We start from the raw sequence: 21,471 nt of genomic DNA, 5'->3' as shown, positions 1-21,471 counted from the left end.
TAAATCATCCTATAGCTTAGGCATTAGGTCCCTTCGGATGTCACGGTATCCTTTTGCTTTTCTGACATCAACACATAGAAACGCAGGGCCCTGTGGCGCCCGGGGTTTCTGCCTGGGTTTAGGTTTCTTCCCCCTCGGCATCGCGTGCTGTGCCCTGGTGGAGGGGAAGAGCGAAACACTTTGGGAATGGGGCGTTTTCGTAACGTCATTTATTTAGTCTACATGAGGAATTCTGCTCTTTAAGAATAAGAAAGTTGTGGATTCCCAGAAGCTGGAAATCGGACGAGAGAATATGCGTTAACTAGGGAAGTTAATCACGTTGAATCTACTGACAAGGACAAGGGGGGGAGGTGGCGGAAAGCCCCGTTTGGCTGACTTTTTACTGCTGGAGCCTCCCGCCCCGTCTGTCTCCGCGAAGAGGGGGATCGGCGCTCGCGGTGGAGAGGTCCGACGCAGGGCGGCGAGGGCCACTTCCCGGCGGGACCGTCCCGCCGCCGGGCCTCCCTGGAGGGGAAGGAAGTCCCTCTCCAAGTCCCAGTGGCTTTTGGAACTGCCGGGTCCCTTTGGGAGGGAGCGGTCCCGGGACGTGGGAAGATGCCGGGCGGGCGGGAAGCTGCAGGAAGAGGCGGGCCTCCTGCCTTTTGTCTCCTGGTGGCTAGCCCGGAGCCGGGCCGAGGGCAACCAGCCGGCTACACGCCCCAGCCCGGCAAGCGGCTCCGGGAATCCGGCGGGCGGGGCGGGGCGGGGCGGGGCCGGGAGGAAGGCGGGGCGGACACAGGCCACGCCCACCGGGCGCTCTTTAAAAGGCACTGGCGCGCCCTTCGCCTGGGATTTGGGACTCCGTGGACCCTGCCTCCAGCTTAGCCTCGCTAGCTCCGCCTGCGGTACGTGCTCCCGCCTCCGACTCAAGTGAGTAGGGGCGGTGGGGCGGTTCCGCGGCGCTGCCAACCCCAGGGCGGGAGTTGCAGGGGGTATCCACCGCCTCCCAGGGTCCTGCTGTCGCCCGGCCGGCATCCCCGGGTCGCCTCGGACATCCCCATCCCGGTCACATTTGTGCCCCTGCCAGCCTCTTCACCCCTGCGCCCCAGATTTTCTCTCTCTTATCCCTCAAACACACCTGCCCTTGTCCCCGAGGCCGCCCAGGCCGTGCGCTGGGATCCCAGGCCCGCGGGGCAGGTAAATAATCTTACGTGACCTTTAGTTTCTCCATGCTGGTTTCTCTGGGGGAGAGGCGGGTCGTGAGTTTCGCGTTTCTGCTAATCCGCCTCTTGGCAGCCGTGGGTCCCCTCGTCCAGTGGCAGGTTCTCTCTGGGGTGGGGGTCCGAGTCTCAGGGCCCCCTCTGCCCGGAGTGTGGTGAGACCGAGGGCGACCTTACCGGGTTCGGTCCCCTAGGGGTGGAATGGGGCTTCTACATCCCCCGCGAGCCCAGGGTACTGCTCCTGCCGCCGTACCCGGCTCCTAGCGGCCCCATTGTTTGGTGGTGCCTGCCCACCAAGCACCGAACCACTCTATGTCGAAAGAACAGCAGGGAAATGTCAGTCGCTTACTCCTAGCTTTTTCCAGAACTTTCTACGATTCAGGTACAAAGAAGAATGCAAGAATGCTTGGTTGTGAAATTATGCGACAGGTCCTGAGAATCACATTCTGGGTTCTCCAGAGCCAGATTCAGGAGCTCCACGTAGGCACCCCCTGGGGGCGGGGGGCGGGCTTTCTAAACCCGCGGATCCCTTTCCCCCTTCTAAACCGGGACATTTGTTAAACGATGTTTATTTAAATGGCTACCCAAAATGTTTAACTTCTTTTATTTGCAGGCTGCAAACCAAGCACATTTTCCCTTTATAAATGCTTTTCGATACAGAATTTTTTTTTTTTTTTTTTTTTTTTTAAGCGAGGGCGGTTAGTAATTTTTTAACCCGGGCAGTGAAAATCGTCGTATTTAGTTCTTGACTTTTCCAAATAACCTGTTTTAAAACTCTACTTATAAAATGCCAAGAATTCAAATAGGACAGCCACAAAGTTAACTGTACTTTGATTCCCGTTTTTCAAGAAAGAGTTGGGTGATAGATTTTGAAAGAGAGAATCTAACATAATTTCAGAACTGCATGCCAACCTACAAAGGATGTTGTGAAGTGCTGAATGGTCTCCCCCAATACTCCTGGGGTCATCGCTCTCGTCCATTGTCACTGATACTTTGTCAGTATTTCTCTGGGTCTTTTCTCCTCTGCATTGTAGTTTTCTTTGCTCTTTTGGTGCTGTGTTACCTTTAAGACCAGACCTGCATCGCATAAGTCTTTGAAACTCACAGTGCTTCCTTGGGTGCCTTGGATAATTGAATGAAAGAAGGAAGGAAAGAATAAGGTTGTGATTATAGGAAACAAAAATATAATTTGACTCATACAATAGATATTTGTTTGCAGATTTGATCTAAAGTTTGTATCATACATTTTTAATGCATTTCTCCAAATGTATTTAACGAATATTGATTGATACTGGTATATGCTAAGTACTGTGCTGAAAGCAGTACTTGCTGGAGGCCTGTCCTGATGAAATTGCAAAATCAGGAGTTTTAGAAGCTTGAGTCCAGAGGCAACTCTGACACTAAATTGCAATAGTGATCTGGGTCTCTAATTTTTCTTCTTTGTCAAAAGTGAGGTGAATCAAATGAACCCCAAAAGGGAGCCCACTATGGGAGAGGAGGCGTGGTGGAAAGGGGCAGGAATGAAGCCAGGCAGGACCAAATTCACACCTCAACTCCAGTACCCATTGGTTTGATGCCCTTGGGCAAATTAACTTTACTCTTTGGCCTCAATACTTCATCGTGTAAAATGGGTGTAGTGGCACATGCCTTGCAGGGTTGTCATAAGGCCTGTTGATACTTGTACAAAGCTCAGCCCAGCCTGGGAGTGGTTCCTTGTAACCAGACAAAGTTGTGCACTGGTTGAATGTGTGTGGGAAAAGGCTATCAGTGAAAGTCTGTTTCAGGAGAGAGCTGGCTCACACCTGAATAGTGTTTCCTAGACATTGCCTGGAGGCCAGCTTTCTTTATGCAGATTTTCACAGGTTTCCTCAAGGCACCTTACCCTGACTACCAGCATGGCATCCCTTGGGTTCTGTTGGGTGGGGATCCCCAGACACCTCTGGGTCTTTGATTACCTAGGTGGGGTTTCTAACTGTTTTTATATCATGGCACTCCTGTGAGGCCTCCAGACCCCTTCTCAAAATGTCATAACATAAAGTATGTGGTACCAAGTTGCCCAACCCCCAGAATTAAAAGGAATTGTGGACTCTGGGTTAAGAATCCTGACTTAAGGGAATGTTTCTCAGGCTGGATGGTGGAGAAGCTGGGCACAATTTCTTTTTTTATGTATTTTTTCCTCCTCAAATTCCTTTTTACCACAGGCACAGTTTCTGTTTGTTAAAAATTTTATTGTTATAAGTCACAGAGGAAGAACTAATAGAAGTATATTGTGAATGATCTGGAAAGGATATCAGGTTCCTTTTTTGTTTATAATCTCATTGTGCCAACAGTACTATTAATTGTCTTTGACTAATAAGAACAGACATCATGTAATTCATTAGAGCCAAATGACTTCCCAGTTCACCATAGGAAAGAGGGCTTCACGGTGGTTTCACAGTACTTCCAAAAGAAAATAAGCACAGAGAAACGAATCCTCATCCAGCACACAGCAGTATAGGAACTACTCAGCTTAAAGAAGAACCTGTGCCATAGCCATGGAGGTCAGTACTATATCTGTATTGCTACCAGTGGTTTAGTTTAGCAAAACATCAGTGAAATACTTTTGAATTGGAATTTTATTAGTGTTCATTTTTAAGTTGAATTGGTCATTTTATTTTGGTTTCATAGTTATGAGTCATTTAATAGCTTGATGCCTCAGTTTCCCCACTCATAAAATGGGAATAGTGGTAGTGCTTATGTTAGTTGTTATGAGGATTAAATGAGGTAATATAAAAATAAGTAAAGCATATATTAAGCTTTATAGAAGTATTTGTAATTATTATTACCTGTCATGTGGCAGACACTATTCTAGGTGTTTTGCATATATTGTTTAATCTTGACACTGCCTTATATAAATAAGCATTGTCTCCATTTTTAAAATGAGAAAACTAGCAGATCAAATGAACAACCTGTGATCATTTGGCAAATAAACAATAGTCTCAGCATATATATATCTAGGTCTGATTCCATGAAAAAATCATGCAAATATTGTTTGAATAATTAAATAACTTGTAGTTTTGCACAGATTGTGAATTGCTATCACAGATGCTGGGGATCAGGGTTACTGAGCTTATAGCATAGTTGCATTTTAATTACAATATGGGATTTGGCAGATAGTAATTCAAATCTGTGTCAAATTTTGCTGCACTCTAGTTGAAGACATGAGTGGTAGCAGAATTCAAAAGTAGTAAGAATGGTGAGGCTGAGGTACACACAGGAGTGTTCACTAGATTAGAAGAGAGTTTTCCTTCAGTGGGGTTAGATTTAGGTTGGCAGAGAGGGGTAATAGAAAGCTTTTTGGTTGAAAGTAGCAGTTTGGGTGTGAGAGTGGTGCGCAGAGATCACTTACTGCTAGTTGGGTGGAGAGGAAGGTGTGTAATTTGTGTGTGTAATTTGGTAACTCAAGGATTGAGAATTCTCAGGTCATTTGAATAGTCTCAACCCTTAATGTTCTGTACCTGTCAGATATGGTACTTTTGAGGAAAGCTTGTGGTTCTGCAATCAAAACATGAGCCTGATTTGTTTCTTTGGAGATCTGTGACCTCAGCAAGTCACCCAACTCATCAGTCCCCATCATTTTGGCACCAGGGACCAGTTTTGTGGAGGATGATTTTTTCATGGATGGTGGGGGGATGGTTTTGCGATGAAACTGTTCCACCTCAGATCATCAGGCATTAGATTCTCATAAGGAGTGGGCAACCTGGATACCTCACCTGCACAATTCACAGTAGCGTTCCCGCTCCTATGAGAATCTAATGCTTCTGCTGATCTGACAGGAAGCAGAGCTCAGGCGGTAATGCTGGCTCACCCTCCACTCACCTCCTGCTGTGCAGCCTGGTTCCTAGCAGGCCACAGACAAGTAGCAAGTAGCCTGAACACAAAACACAGCTATGGGTCTGTGGCCTGGGGGTTGGGACCCTTGACCTAACTGACTGAACTTGGTATATTCAGGACCCGAGTGTTCGTAAAGGAAAAGGAAGCCCGCCCATTTGTGGAGTACAGGCTCTTTGCCAGGTACTTTACAAACTTTATCTCATTAAATCTTTACAACCACCTGTAAGATAGTTCTCATCCATTTCCAGGTTACCTCTGAGGAAGTTAAGGCTCAGAGGTTAAGGAAATTTTGCCAAGATCACGGAGCTGATAACTGGCTTTTTCAACCAGCTTGTGTCTATCTGATTCTAAGCTCTGCACTGTTTCTTTTATATCTGGCATGTCTGAAAGGTGGCATGTGTATTGCGGTTTCCATGGCAAAAATAATTAATCACAGTTCTCTTGATTGTAGAACCTGGACTGAATTTCAGAATCTTTCTCAACGTAGTTTCAGGAACCCACTATCAGTGGATCTGCAAGATGACTGTTTCGTCATGCCTGTGAAAGTAAACGGTGCAGAAGCCCTTTTTGCATGCCTCTGTGTCATTTATTGTATTGCTATTATTTGTCCACGTGTTTTTACCACCAAAGTAGAACTCTGTGCAAAATGGGCCTTTCCTTATGACCCATTTATCCTCAGCCCCTAGCCCAGTACATGGCTTATGAAATATTGTTGAATTAATACATTTATATGAGAGCTTCATAAACAGTAAAGCATTTTACAGTGCTTATAAGCTGCCTCTACCTTAGAAAAATTACTTGAGACACAGAAATGAAGTTAGCTGGATGGAAAGGAGGTAAGACAGTTGCCTTGATGGGGAGGGTTTGGGGGATAAGGAAGGAATAGACATGTGAGATGGTAGGGCAAGATGAGTATTGATAACAAAGGTTAGAACATTGCTAAATATTGATACTATCATTTGAGTCCCGACTATGCAAGCATTATCTCATCTATAACTCTATAAAGATGGTACTGTTCTTAACTCTCTAAAAAAGGTACTGTTGCCCTAAGTTTACGGATGAGAGAAATAACACTTCCTGGACTCCAAACGTGTTCTTTCTTTGTCCTTATGCTAAACTGACTTAAAGGCCAGGTTGAGGATTTGGCTTCAGTAGGAGGAGCCAGATGGAGTATGGAGCTGATCACTAAGATGTGAAGAGTTCATCCTTGGTTCAGTGGTATTCACTTCCATAAGAAAAGTAGACTAAGTGGGTAGTTGGGGTAACGAAGAAAAAATTTGTAGAACAGGCGTCAACTGAAAGCTTAATTTCCGATTAACTACAGCTGTCAAATCCTGGCCTTGCTAAAAAGTCATTGTAACCAGGGACAGTGCTACTAACTTACATTCTTTAACAAGTAACTGCCCCTGGATGTGGCTCAAGATGAGACTGTATTTTATAATAAATTCTCCTTTAGGGGAGATTGGATTACAGTCAGGTTCTAAGTGTAATAACAAGGCCCTACATGTAGTAATAAAATGTCAAAGCTTCTGGAGGCATTTAGAATCTGGGTAAATATACAATATAGACTGATTCAATCCAAACTTTTAGTTTCAGAGCAGATAACTTAAACTTTAAATGGTAACATATAGATTTGAATTTCATGGATTCAAGTCATTCTCATTCTAAAGTAAGACAGTAAATGCAGCACTAATGGTATGAGACTGGCCCAGGTAGTCAGCTCTCAGTTATGATACGGCTCTCATGAGTACAGGAACACAAGGGTTCTTGGTCCTCCCGCCGGTTTAGATAAAATGACACGGACACACATGGAGTGGTTTTAAGGAGCGGAGAGTTTAATAAGCAAGAAGGGAGAAGATAGAAGGAAGAAGCTCCCCAGTACAGAGACGGAGGGCGGCTCCAAAGCCCAAAGAGGAGGTTCCCACCTGCCATGGATACCAGCCAGGTATATTTGCAGAGGCTGGAGGAGAGGATGTCTGATTTACCTAGGGCTTAGGGGATTGGTTTGACCAGGCATATCATTCACGTAGTCCAAGAAAAAGCTGGCTCTCACACCCTAGCTTTTTAATATGCAAATACAGGGCACCATGATGTTCCATACACATGAGGATATGTAGGGGCTGCCTTGTGACCAGGCACAGGTAGGGCATTTGCATGACCCACATGACCGCATTTGCATATCAAAGGTTGCCGGCCTGGCTCTAGGAGCCAGGGCTTTACAAGAAACTTTTCCAGAGATGCTTTAAAAAAGGAAAGCTTCCCACGGACCCCTTTTCCTCTCTATCTGCCTAAAGTAATTTCTTAATAACTCCTACCACAGTTATCTAGAGAATGAGGTAACTGTACCATAAGACGACTCAGACTTAGACTATATCAGTTTTTCCCCATGGGTGAGTCTTATGAATTTTGGGTGGTATCTTAGGCTAAGGAGAGGCAGCAAGGAGAAATTGCACATAGGTGTTCCGATATAAATCACATTGTAACATCTAATACAGTGGGTCAGTCATAGTGCTGGAACTCTTTCAGACACTGAAAAACAAGGAACAAGACTGAGAAACAGAATTTGCCCTATTTTATCAGATGTAGATTTATTTTTGCTCTTACCATTCTGTAAATGAATGTGTAGGATTTGGGAAAGGCATGCAGCCCAGATTTGCTTAGTGCAAATCCAGTTTGCTGTGATTAATGACAGCTGTAGTGGAGTAGTGTGGCCAAAGGCTTGTAAGAAAAATGAAGACTTGCTTTTTTTTTTATATGCACAGCAACGCCAAGAGTGAACGAAATGGAAGATCATCACACTTCTTCCAGCCAAATTCAGGAAATGTCCATTAGAGGTTCAAGCTAAAAGTGTAAATTTGAACTTTGTTTCTTAGTCACCACCATATGTGGGAACTGTTGCTTTACTTTGGAGTGCATTTTAATGTCCCCAAAAAGGAAGGTTGATAGTGACCAATCAGCTCAGTTTTTCCTTACCTCATTTGTTGCTCTGCAGCTGTGTTCTAGGTGCTGGTTGGTGGGTTTTCCTACTAGAGTACTGATAGCAGGCCGGATAGAGTGAGATGTCCCCTTTGTCTTCAAGCTGACAGCTACTGGATTCCTGCGAAGGCATTTGCTTACCTTATCTTGCCTTCACAATATTTCTGTGGGTGGAGAGAGCCCCCTGTCCCCATTTTTAGCTTGAGGAAATGAAGCCCGAGGTTGCGCAGCTGTGATAACGGTGGCGTTAACTCAGGTGTGCTTAAACCAGTCAGTCTACTTACTCTCCCTCGTCCTTTCCATTATGAAGTATTTCAGGCATACAAAGTAGAGAACAATATAAGGAATATTCAACTATCCCCAGGGTCATCTTGCTCTGTTGCCCAGGCTGGAGTGCAGGGGTGTGATCATAGCTCACTGTAGTCTTGACATGCCTGGCATAAGCAATCCTCCCCCTTTAGCCTCCCAAGAAGCTGGGACCAGAGGTGCGTGCCACCACGCCTGGCTAATTTCTTTTTAAATTTGTTTTAAATATAGGTAATATAGGGTCTCCCTGTGTTACTCAGACTGGTCTTGAGATCCTGGGCTCAAGCAGTCCTCCTGCCTCAGCCTTCCAAAGCGATGGGATTACAGGCATGAGCCACCACGCCTGGCTCCCTATCCATCTTAAAAAAAAAACGTGTAAATCCAACTGAAACTTTCTGAGGATGCTCTTTATGTTACATCATTTCCCTCTGTCACAGAAAAGGTTATTTAGAAATCCTTAGGAAAGTCCTTAAATGGGATCGAACTGTAATATTTTGATATATGCACATACTCTAGTAGATGGTGTGGAGAATACAGAGATGTGGTCCCCACCCTCAAGGGACCAGAAACTTATTGCACAGTAAGTTGAATGCTGTGGAACTTGGGTAAGTATCTCCTGAAAAGCTGACACATTCACATTTGGCTGGTGCAGTTAACTTAGAATAAGTAAGTTTAAAGAAACCCTGAATTACATAAAGAAAGGGAAGATATTCCTTCTATCTTAAAAATCCAGGCTATTCTTCAGTGGTATGGAAGAGAATAACAAGTTGCGTTTTCCTTTTAATGTATTTTTAAGTGTTATTCAAAGACAGCATAGTCTAACCTCAGTCGTGATAGCAATCTGGCTCCTTACTGGTGATTGCTCCAAAGTAAATATGTGTGAAAATGAAAAATACCAAGTTGGTATTAACAGTTCACTTTCTAATATGAGAAATGCTTCAATAATAGAAATGCCTTGACAACAACAAAGTATGTTAAGAACCAGTTGATACTTAGGATCCAATGTAAGTAATTGTAGTGTCATTACCTATAGGCCTGGATTCTGGCCTTTGGTTCTGCAGGAATCATGAGGGAACTTCCAGCAGATGGCTGCTGCATCCATGAGCATTCAGAATACAGGTAACTTTGGAGGCAATGGGCAAAGTCAGTGTCACTAACTGTACTACAAACACAGGTCAGTGCAGGCTGTTGGAGCTAAGGCTTTATGTCTTAGGTTTTACAGCCAGGCTTACGTTTCAGTCTGGATTTAAACAATGGAGTGCCTGTCTCCAGGGAGGAGAATAAAAGATTTATGCAACTACAAAAGGAAAGCTTATAAACATGTCCTATTGTTGCAAGATACTGATCCTATGTGGATGCTTTCATGGTAAGCCTGGTAACATTTGTGGACCCTTGGAATGACTTTGTTCCTGTCTGGTTAAGAGAAGTTGGCTTTTTGCAAATTCAGACTTACAGTTTAGTGATAACAAGCCATAGCAATCAGGGGCGTGTGTGTGTTTGTGTCTGTGTGGATGTGTGGTGTGTGTGTGTTGTTTTAAGGAACAGGAGCTCTAATTCCGAATGACTTAAGAAGGGAATTTACTGGCTCATAACTGAGGCATGCAGGATAAGATAAGGCACAGTTGATTGGCCGTGACTGAGTCACATGCCCAGCCCTGGGGTTGGGGATTGCTATGGTTTGAGTGTTTTTGTCCCCTCTGAGAATCATGTTAAAACAATTCCCAATGCAACAACATTGGGAGTTGGGCCTAATGGGAGATGTTTAGGTCCTGAGGCATCCACTCTCTTGAAAGGATTAGTACCACCATAAAAAGGCCTGGTGGGAGCGGGTTCACCCTCGTCTGTTCTTCTGCCATGTAAGGTACAGTGTTCCTGGCCTCCAGAGGATGCTGCATTGGAGGCACCATTTTGCGGCACAGATGGGGCCCTTAGCAGACACTAAACCTGCCGTACCTTGATCTTGGACTTCCCAGCCTTCAAATCTTTATATTCTCAGTCTATTCTTTATAAATTACCTGGTCTCTGGTATCCTGTTATAGCAACACGAAACAGATGAAGATAGGGGTAGAATCAATACCATCTAAAACCAGTGCTTTTCAAACCATCTATGGTAAATGTGTTAGTCTGTTGTCACGCTGCTAATAAAGACATACCTGAGACTGGGTAATTTATAAAGGAAAGTAGTTTAATTGACTCACAGTTCCACATAGTTGGGGAGACCTCACAATTATGGCAGAAGGTGAATGAGGATCAAAGTCACATCTCACATGGCAGCAGGCAAGAGAGCGCGTGCAAGGCAACTCCCCTTTATAAAACCATCAGATCTTGTGAGACTTATTCACTACCATGAGACCAGCACACAAAAGACCCACCCCCAGGATTCAGTTACCTCCCACCAGGTCCCTCCCACAACACATGGGAATTATGGAAGCTACAATTCCAGATGAGATTTGGGTGGGGACACAGCCAAACCATATCAGTAAAGGACTGTTATTTTTAATTTCCAAGACAGACTGATGACTCTGTTGAACAAGATGAGTTCACTGATCTTCTCTTAGTTCTTGTGGCATAAAAGTTTCTAAATGCTTACCTGAATTTTGTCTCAAATTGGTAACAAGAAGAGTGGCCCATCCATCACCAGGAGACCACATTTTAATAAGCACTTCTCTAAACCACATGGTCTAAGAAAGAGATGGCTGCTTTTCCAGAAGACAGGCTAGGGAAGGTATCACCAGAAGAGAGGCAAGAGAATACTGAGTGCTGGAAAGTTGCCCACCACGGTGATCAGCTCCATTAATCTTTCTTTTGGAAAGGCCTCATCTTTGTGTTCAGGAAATTGTCAGGTTCTGGATCACCTTAATGGGGTAGGATGAGAATTCCCCACATCCCTTTTGATTTTAACAATTGGAGACTCTAAATTTAGTCTTTTCTTTTCTACTTAGCAGCACTCTGTTTCCCTTCTCTTTCTAGCCAGGTTTAGGTTAGTAAGAGGCCTCGGCCTTATTAGCCACCTGTTTCCTAGAGAGGCAAGCAACCTATCTAAGGAGACTTGACAGGCAAGGGCTGCAAATGCCACTCTACAGAAGGAAGCCCGAAAAGGATGATGGGAAAAGGGGAATTAATCGCTTGTGTTTTTAGATACCACTCAGGGCAGGGCAGACATAACATGCCTTCTTAGCAGGACGACTTTCTATATTGGTTAAGGCATCTGAGGAAGCTGGCCATTCAGAACCAGGCCTTTTTTTTTTTTTTTTTTTTTTGGTCAGAGTCTCACTCTATCACCCAGGCTGGAGTGCAGTGGTGCAATCTTGGCTCAATGCAACCTCTGCTTCCTGGTTGGAGCAATTCTCCTGCCTCAGCCTCCCAAGTAGCTGGGATTGCAGGCATCTGCCACCACACCTGGCTAATTTTTTTTTTTTTAATTTAGTAGAGACATGGTTTCACTGTGTTGGTCAGGCTGCTCTCAAACTCCTGACCTCAGGTGATCCACCCAGCTTGGCCTCCCAAAATGTTGGGATTACAGGCATGAGCCACCATGCCCGGCCAGAACCAGGCATTTTAAAGTGGTCGAGGCAGACCGATTTGTTGAGAAGGGAGATGAGAAAATGTTGGCCCTACATGACAGCAAGACAGCCTAGGATCTGTACTTCCAGCTTGCCCTTTACGGCAGGCCATACTGTTCAGAGGCTATTCCTGCATGCTCAGCAAACAGTTCAATTGGTAGGAAGGGAACTTGTGGCACATTCTGTATGGCCTGACTGACTTGTCAAAGAGGAAAACCCAACTGTTGGCTGGACTAGTGGGCCTTGGGGTTAGTGAAGCATAGAAACTTAAGCCAGAGCCATCTGGATGGGCGTTTGTTGTGGTTACAGCAAAGGCTCCGTGCATGCAGTTGTATGAGTCACAGACACAGCTATTTACACTACAATCATGTAATTTCAGCAAACAAATGTAAAACTTGTTCTTGCAGGGCAACACACTTTCTTCCCTAGAAAGCGTGTCATAGCTTATATATATTAAATGTTAAGAATTTAGTGTTTCACGATGTATTATAAACATGTAATTAAGACCTCCACCCAAGGGTAAGATCTTCAGCTGAGTTTTAAAAAAATGTTTATTAAAAATGGGCATGTTAGGGAGGGGGACAAAGCTTGCCTTTCACCTCCCCACGCTTCTTTCTTGACTCCTGTGGAGTCTAATGGCATAGTTTGTTTTGTTCCTGGTAACCTGTACTGTTGTTGTATTGAATGCAGGTCCTTTGTCTGGCAGGAAAAAAAAAAAAAAAATCTCGTGCACGACAAGCCAGTTTCCTAATGTAAGAGTTGTGATTTGGGAGAGGAGACAAGGTTATTTTGGAGGAACGCAGGTCTTTGAAAGATGTGGTTAGAGAGGTTCATAAAGAAACAAAAATCTGCAGCTGTCCCTGGGCTTAAACAGCCCTCTAGGGAGCCGTGCGACCAGCACAGGGACATTCTAATGAAGCCTTTATTCCTTCAGAATGCCTGTCTGGGGAGGTGGAAACAAGTGTGGGGCCTGCGGGAGGACCGTGTACCACGCAGAAGAGGTGCAGTGTGATGGCAGGAGCTTCCACCGCTGCTGCTTTCTCTGCAGTAAGTAGCTCCCTGTGCTCCACCTCTGACGGAATCTGTATGTACAAAGCTTCAATATGCCTATTTAAGGAAAAATTGTGGTTTTGCAAACAAAGATCATTTTGAAAGCACGAATGGTTTTTACCAGTCGTCTTAGATGTTGTAAATGCCGAGGCTAGCAGCGAAGACAGGAGGGGTGGCCCAAGACACACCGCCTCCCTTTGTGTCCCCATAGCTCTTGGCCTCTGTTTTGGCCTTTACTTTGTTAACACATCTGCCTCCCCCACCTCACTGAGAGCTGCGTGTCGCCTATGTGGTCTGGCACCTAGCACAGTTTCTGGGACATTGCAAGCGCTTAGCTCCCATTTTTGAGTAAATGAATTGCTCATCATCCAGCCCAGCTTTCTCTTTCTCGGGTTCCCTTTAATGACAACAAAGTCTTCAGTTTTAAAACTGTAGAGTAGCAACTTAAGAAAGCACATCATTAATCATCTTCTGATTTAATGACGGAATTTTCTTCCGTGAATGATTATGTCAGATAAACCCACCCATACGGGCAGATGTTTGCCTTATCAATAGTATTGTACAGGGAAAATTCCTGCAGAAAACCATAGGTTAAAAATTGGTTACGTTGAGAAATAATCTTCAGGAAAAGACTTCTTTTCTCAAATTTGAATTGTCCTTGTCCCTCATTGGAGCCAGCATTCAAGGTATCTGGACCTCTTTAATCGCATAACTGCTTTGCAGACAACAGAAAGTTGCAGTTACAAAAAAATAAGAATACTACATAGGAATGTTCCCTATGTATGCCTCCATAATAATTATGCTACTGCTCCTCAGAAGACTTGGTTTAACCATTTCTTTTAGAAGTTACTTTTTTAAAAAAGGAATCTATTTTTCAGCAGGCTTGTAACCAAGAAAGTATGGAAACAGAATGCAAATACTTCAGAAATTGCTCTCAGTTTCATGTGTCTAGGTTAAGCCACAATGTCTACACCATAATAAAACAACACATACATGTATGCTGTTGACATTTGTTTTACTAAATGTCAAGTTCTTTACTGGTCATTTCTACCAATCCTTTGTAATATTTGTCTCTGCTGACTAAAGCCTTTTAAGGAAATAATTCAGAGTAGTTTGCAGACCTATGAGAATTTTACTGCAGAGAGCAGGGATGAGGACTGGGGAAGAAAGGGGTGGTTATATAGTAACATTTTCATATACTTACTCTTGTTTTGGTTCATACAGGTTTTTCAAAACAGTTTTTACATTTATTTACATTTATTCTGTCTGTTAAGGGTAGTTGTCCTTCAGCAGTGCATGGTGTTAGCTTAAGTATGGTTTAAGATATAGTTATCTTTAGGCATGTGTATTTCAGCACTTGAGCCTCAACAGTTAGATTCCGGAGTAGATGTCATTTCATTCTACCATAGAAGACTTTAGTCTAAGATAATAGAACTTTCAAAATTTAACTCTATTTTAACCAGCCAGCTAGTCCTCCTTCCCTCCCTTCCTCTTTGCTGTCCTTCCTTTTGTCCTCCTTTTGTTGTTGTTGTTGTTGTTGTTTTTAGTTTTTTGTTTTTTGTTTTTTTTTTAAATGGAATCTCGCTCTGTCGCCCAGGCTGGAGTGCAGTGGCGCGATCTTGGCTCACTGCAAGCTCCGCCTCCTGGGTTCATGCCATTCTCCTGCCTCAGCCTGCCCAGTAGCTGGGACTACAGGCGCCCGCCACCACGCCTGGCTAATTTTTTGTCTTTTTAGTAGAGACGGGGTTTCACTGTCTTAGGCAGGATGGTCTCGATCTCCTGACCTCGTGATCCGCCCGCCTCAGCCTCCCAAAGTGCTGGGATTACAGGCGTCAACCACTGCGCCCGGCCTTGTCCTCCTTCCTTTTATTCAACCCCCCCTCTTTTATTTTTCTTACTTTTAATTTTTATGGGTACATAGCAGGTATATATATTTATGGGGTACATGAGGTGCTTTGCTACAGGCATACAATGTATGTTAATCACATCATCTTAAATGAGGTATCCATCACCTCAAGCATTATTTTTTTGTTACCAACATTCCAGTTACACTCTCTTATTTTTAAACGTACAATGAATGATTGTTGACTGTAATCATCCTGTTGTGCTATCCAATACTAGATCTTATTCCCTATATTTGTATACCCATTAACTCTCCCCACTTCCCTCCCGACACCGTACCCTTCTGAGCCTTTGGTAACCGTCATTCTACTCTGCATCATCATACAATTGTCTTTTAAATAAGGGGGAGAAATTCGGATCTTTGATTTCCAGCTGCCAGATTGTGCTACCAGTGAGTTTCCTCACAATTTACTTTTTTGTCAAGCTTAATTGAAGTTTTAGAAAGTGAAATAATGTCTGGATGAAACATGATGACATTTGGCAGTTTTATGAAGTCGGACACGTGGAAATGTTCTGTGCCAAGAGATCCTTCAAGAAAGAATGCATTCTCTTTTGGGACAGAAGGGAAAACACATGCAGACTTTAAAGCACTTGACGATTTTCAGACAGGCTCATCACTGCTGGAGAAGCTGCTGGGGAGAGGAAAGGATGGTACTTCTTCCCAGTCTAGACTAGTGATGAAAACTAGAATTCAGGATTTAAAACTATTTTTATCCCAGGGGGTGTCTACTGGGGAGGAAAGGATACAGAGGCAAGTCCCCCAAGGCACTGAGCTACCCTTCTGTTCTTTGTTAGGTTGTGATTTAACAGTACTTGGTAAGACAAGGCTGAAAAGATTAAGAGTGTTGAGGGTTGGGAGCAAGGTGGTGTTTTATTCCTTTTGTTTAAGTAATTTATAGCCACCTCTGACACTTTGCTCCCTTAATATCATCTCCCAGAAAGGGAAATCATAGTAAAAGTTTGATCGGCACCATAGGAAAGGGAATACAAAATAAATGAAACAAACTAAAAATAAATAAAGCTTGAGGCTTCTGGATGTTATATTCTGATACATTTCTGAAGCAACTGTCATATCGGTGGAGGAATGTAAATAATCCTCAAATGTAGCTGGCCAGTCCAGATGCTGTCTCATGGCTTTTGGGAAGCCACAGGATAAACCAGGAATGTGAGGGAGCCTCAGCCTTTACCATTTGTGGGCCATGTGTGTGCCACCATTGTTCTAAGGAAAAAGGCGTCTTTGGAACATGTGTAAAGTCTTAACTTTTTCCCCTGCAGTGGTTTGCAGGAAAAATTTAGATAGTACAACAGTGGCAATTCACGATGAAGAGATCTACTGCAAATCCTGCTACGGAAAGAAATATGGGCCAAAAGGCTACGGTTACGGCCAGGGCGCTGGCACGCTTAACATGGACCGTGGCGAGAGGCTGGGCATCAAGCCAGAGAGGTGAGTTGGGAGACTGTTGGTTACCTTCAGAAATGAGTTGCGACAGTTAGTGCCGCTTGCTGAACAGGAACCTGGGAGTCTCCAGATTTTTAGTTGAAACTAAGTAAATAAAATGGGACTCTGATTTTCTCATGTAAACTAGTGACTATTCTTTAAGTTCAAAATATTGAGTTTTGGACCTAACAGAGTTCTCATTAATAATTCCAGTGATTTCTGTTCCTGGCTTTATAGCATTCCAAGCTGTATCAAGGAGTCCTGTTCTCAAAAGCAAGTGATTTATATTTACTTCTATTTCGCAGCACCTTGGAGACCGGATGTCATGAAATTAAATGGTAGAGAAATGTGCTGTGTGAATCATGAGAGGCGTTTCTCATGTGCAGTGTAAGCAGTCAATGCGAATTCGTCAGTCCTTCCTTCTATGTAAACATTTTTCATCAAGAAATCATTTTTCTCTAACTTAAAAATGGAAATTATTTCTTGTTTTTGATTCTTTGAGAGAGTAGTATTAAACTTTAAAGGCTTTGGTGCCAACATATCAAGGTGCTAAATTTGTTAAAGTTCACTTAGTATTTCATATTCAGGTTAAATAACTTCCTTGTTTAGAATTCCCCCCACACACACTTTTTTTTTTTCTTTTTTGTGACAGAGTCTCACTCTGTCACCCAAGCTGGAGTGTACTGGCACAGTCTCAGCTCACTGCAACCTCTGCCTCCCAGGTTCAAGTGATTCTCTTGTCTCAGCCTCCTGAGTAGCTGGGATTACAGGTGTGCACCACCACGCCTGACTAATTTTTGTATTTTTTTGTAGAGGTTGGGTTTCATCATATTGGCCAGGCTGGTCTCGAACTCCTGGTCTCAAGTGATCCACTTACCTCGGCTTCCCAAAGTTCTAGGATTACAGGGATGAGCCACCGTGCCCAATCTGGAATTTCCTCTTAATTCCTATTTTTAACCCATTGATTCTACTTTTTGAACTTAACATTTTCACATCCATTTTATATTGAAAAGTCCAAAATTAGTGTAATAGTCCAACAAAATGGCCCTTGGACAAGACCATAAACCGTGCCAGTCACTGTGCAGCATTAGCATATGTTAATTCGTGTAATCCTCACAACAGTCCTACAGCAGAGGGCATCCTCTCTTTCTTCAGAGCAAATGAAGACAAGAAAAATTAAGTAAAAACTTTGCCCAAAGTCACACTGTTAGTTAATTGTAGAGCCTGAAACTTAACCTAGTGTAACTCCAAACCTTATGACCTGAATGAAACATGGTGCTTGGCTTGGCTAAAATAATGATTACCATGTATTGAGTCCCTGTTGTCTGTTGAACATTTATCTTCATTCTGTATAATCCTCAGAGTAACTCTGAGGTGTAGGTACTTTGTCCGTTTTATAGATGACGACACTAAGAGTCAGGTCACACAAATAAATGAGAGAGCCAGGATTTGAACCAATGTCCATTTGGTTCCAAAATCTGTTGTCTTCCAACTGCAGTATGTACTACATTGAGGCTCACCTCTGTGTTCTTTGAGCTTCTTCCACCCTCAGAGTTTCTGGGCCATGATGCCCAGCTTACCTTTTTATCTTTGTTAAGATTTGTTTTACTTGCTGTGCTCTCCTTTTCCATCTTATTACATCTATTTTTGTGCTCTAAAGGTTTTATTGAAAACCTTTTAAAATTTAAAGCACAAAGACCAGTGAACCCTCCTTTATTTATTATTATTATTATTTTTTATTTAATATAGACAGGGTCTTGCTATGTTGCCCAGGCTGGCCTCAAACTCCTGAGTTCAAGTTATCCTTCTACATTGGCCCCCCAAAGTGCTAGGAAGACATTGTTTTTCCAGTAGAAAAAATTAGCAGTTGTGGAGTGCTGTCATTTTATCTGCTCAGCTAATTTATAAGGTTCTAAAAGGGCTTAAAAAAAAAAAAAAAGTCTTCTCCCATCCTGACTAACACGGTGAAACCCCGCCTCCACCACAAAATACAAAAAAATTAGCCGGGCGTGATGGCAGGCGCCTGTAGTCCCAGCTACTCGGGAGGCTGAGGCAGGAGAATGGCGTGAACCTGCAAGGTGGAGCTTGCAGTGAACCGAGATCGCACCGCTGCACTCCAGCCTGGGCGAGAGCGTGATTCCGTCTCAAAAAAAAAAAAAAGAAAAAAAAAGAAAAAAAAGTCTTCTCAAAGCCCGAGGGTGTTCTGCACCTACTAGGTACACCTTACTGCATGGAAACAGTTCCTACTGATAGCAAGAAATATGGTTTACTCAGTGATCTGTAAATAGTGACAGAACTACCACCCTTATCAGAGAACAATGAAAGATAAACAAATCGCATAGTAATAATAAAAATTTCCAAAATATTTTTCCATGAAGAAAGTTGGCTGTTCACACTTTCCTGTATTCAAGATATACTGGGAGACTAAGTAACCTATAAAACATGCTTAACTTTCTTAGTTATAGACCAAAGTCAACTTACCTATTTGTGGAATTTTTAAACTGCTTAACAGTGATTTTTCCAACTCATGTGAAGTAAAAAGTTAGCTATGATTCCAGTGATATTCTGGAGTAAAAATATATGCTCTGGTAAGTTTTAATAAACCATAACATAACTGCTTAGTTGAGAGGCCAACACTGAGGATTAAATGAATTCTGTTTAGACTCAGAGGGACAGATCTTTAAGTCTGGGTCCCTGTCTGGTTTTTGTAATAATAAATGAGCCCATAGATAGGTTCAAGCAGTAACTCTGGCTGGCACCTGAGTCATTTCTTCTTCATTTCCTCCCCTGTCCTGGGCTGCGAAGGCCTCCAGCTTTGAGGCAATATAGCGGTTAAGTCCCAGAGTTCCATTGTTCCTGCCTTGTGTACTTAAAAGGGCCCTGTGGAAACTCTTGCCTACTTTCTTTCCCTCTTTCCACAAGTGTTCAGCCTCACAGGCCTACAACAAATCCAAACACTTCTAAATTTGCTCAGAAATATGGAGGTGCTGAGAAGTGTTCCAGATGCGGGGATTCTGTATATGCTGCCGAGAAGATAATTGGAGCTGGAAAGGTAAAGTGCTATTTCAAATTAATAACAGCAAATGAATCCTCTCTGCTCCCTTTCTCCCCCTAACCCTTCCACATTTCTTGCTTGGGTGATGTCTTATAAATCAGTGTCCTATATGAAACTTTTCTTTAAATGCACTTCCATCAGAATTACTAACTTTTTTGAAGTGATTCCCTTACTTGACAAGTCACTTTTATGTTTAAAAGAACTTGTTTTCATAGGGGGCACTCCTGAAGGTTAAACTTTAAAAGGCCAGACTCTAAGGGAATCTCCAGGTTATTCAATATAGTGAAAAAACGCAGGAGTCTGAGTCAGGACACCTGATGCGAATTCAGTGTATGAATTTGGAAAAGTTACCAGCTAACCTCTTTGAGCTGCGCTGTTCTTGGCCAGATAGAAGATGGTCTGTTTAAAGGAGCAGACTGGGCTTGTGCTTAGTACTGAGGCTGCTCTTAGGGAAACAGCCTTTCTGTGGGTGATCAGGAGTGCAGATACTGAGGTCTGGTTTCAGCCTTCTCACTGGAGCTGAACCACAGAAGTCAGGAGCTTGCTTTGGGGTGATCATGCTGAGCCACTTCTTGCCACACATCTAATTGAACTATAGGAAACAGACCTCTCAAACATGCTGACACATTCATCTCTTCCAGCCCTGGCACAAAAACTGTTTCCGATGTGCAAAGTGTGGGAAGAGTCTTGAATCAACAACTCTGACTGAAAAAGAAGGTGAAATCTATTGTAAAGGTAAAATTAATTTCAGTTACTGCTGTCCATATGAATATCCCACACTGGTTCTTATTTAATGAAATGTCACTGGTATTAAAAAAAAGAGAGAGAGAAAGGGGTACCACTATTTGAAAATAAAATATCCCAAGATGCTTATAGATGACAGAGAACCACAGATAATCTTAAGTTCCTGATCATCTAAAACTCCCCCTAGATAAAAACACTACAAATAGCCATCCTTTTGCCTTCATCTCTTGAGCAAAGCGTTAAGTATATGGAAGAAAATAGATAAATACATACCTTACCTGGCCTGACTCATGCTTGCAACTTAGCAAGACCACGCTGAACACTATGGAGCCAGAATGTGTGGACTTGTCTTTATAGCTTTAATATATTTAGTACATGACCTATTTAACATCGTAAAGAAGTTGAGCCCTTTTACACAGCAGTTTGTTTAATTTATGGGGGTTTATTGAGTGGGTCTTCAGCAGTGTTAGCAAAGCTTAATGGACTTGCACTAACTATCCTTCCTCCCTTTTCCTTTGTAGGATGCTATGCAAAGAACTTTGGGCCCAAGGGATTTGGCTATGGCCAAGGAGCAGGGGCTCTTGTTCATGCCCAGTAAGGTGTAAACCCTGAACTAAACATCACACACTGAGAATCTCTTCATAACCTAGGCACAGATAATCTTTAACACTAAACTACTGTGAAATTCAACCAGCATTAAGTACTGTATATTGCCCTGTACTTGGATAGGCTGGCTAACTTGTAGGAAGAGAGCACTGTATCGTATCCTTTTGCTTTATTCACCAGCATTTTGGGGGAACATTTCTTTTAACATTTTAAATAAAACTTCAGCTTGATTTGGGTGTTCATTGTCTTTTAATTAATCTTTTGGAGGAGAGGCTCTGATTTCAGTTAGTGGAAAATCATTTGGGTCCCTACCTTTGTTACCCCATTACCCAGCTGACTCATTAATGTTTGCATTACAACTGTTGAAAAGGATCTCTCTCTCAAGCAGGCAAGTGCTCCTTAAGAGTAAAGGTTGCTAGGCAACAGGCATCGCCATTTCAGCTCCTCAAAGCTGGTGTTCAGCAGTGCAGCATCTCCTCCTTTTCCTCCCCACTGTACTCTTAAGTTCTTTTGATTAATCTATACCTAAAATTCAGTACAACCTACGGGCAACTATAGAATCTGAGACTTAGTATGATCCTTTTTAAAGACTCTCCACTGTGATCTAATAGATGGTGACCTACTAAATCCTGGAAACGGGGGTGTTTCACACATTTTGATTCTGTATAAGTAGCAAAGAATGTTGCATTGTCTGGGCACATTCAGCTGGCTTCGGTAGAAGAGGAGCATTAGACTTTATAAGGTATGGTTTCATTATTC

General features: G+C 43.0%; 1 protein-coding gene across 3 annotated transcripts; it reads left to right on the top strand.

Moving 5' to 3' along the window:
- The first annotated feature begins 781 nt into the window (after window positions 1-781).
- CSRP2 (cysteine and glycine rich protein 2) lies at window positions 782-20,942 on the top strand. Of its 3 annotated transcripts, XM_073020965.1 has the most exons (7): window positions 782-909; window positions 12,852-12,964; window positions 16,145-16,313; window positions 16,545-16,694; window positions 19,230-19,359; window positions 20,004-20,097; window positions 20,628-20,942. In XM_073020965.1, the coding sequence occupies exons 2-7, from the start codon at window positions 12,853-12,855 to the stop codon at window positions 20,702-20,704; spliced, it is 732 nt and encodes a 243-aa protein (XP_072877066.1). In that variant the 5' UTR covers window positions 782-909; window position 12,852; the 3' UTR covers window positions 20,705-20,942. The 3 variants fall into 3 exon arrangements, with proteins under 3 accessions (XP_072877066.1, XP_008002280.1, XP_008002279.1); XM_008004089.3 differs by lacking the exon at window positions 16,545-16,694; XM_008004088.3 differs by lacking the exon at window positions 16,545-16,694 and having other exon boundaries at window positions 793-884.
- Window positions 20,943-21,471: the final 529 nt, after the last annotated feature.

This window comes from Chlorocebus sabaeus, chromosome 11, assembly GCF_047675955.1.
Source record: "Chlorocebus sabaeus isolate Y175 chromosome 11, mChlSab1.0.hap1, whole genome shotgun sequence".
Lineage (NCBI taxonomy): Eukaryota > Metazoa > Chordata > Mammalia > Primates > Cercopithecidae > Chlorocebus > Chlorocebus sabaeus.
The sequence above is the reverse complement of the archived record's forward strand: the minus strand, read 5'-3'. Positions and strand labels throughout refer to the sequence as shown.

Bases quoted from the DNA above. Each gene is read 5' to 3' on its own strand.
- CSRP2 (XM_073020965.1), top strand. From the start codon at position 12,853: ATGCCTGTCTGGGGAGGTGGAAACAAGTGTGGGGCCTGCGGGAGGACC. The intron at 12,965-16,144 runs GTAAGTAGCTCC...TTTCCCCTGCAG, and splicing joins CCGCTGCTGCTTTCTCTGCA to TGGTTTGCAGGAAAAATTTA. The intron at 16,695-19,229 runs GTAAGCAGTCAA...TCTTTCCACAAG, and splicing joins AGGCGTTTCTCATGTGCAGT to TGTTCAGCCTCACAGGCCTA.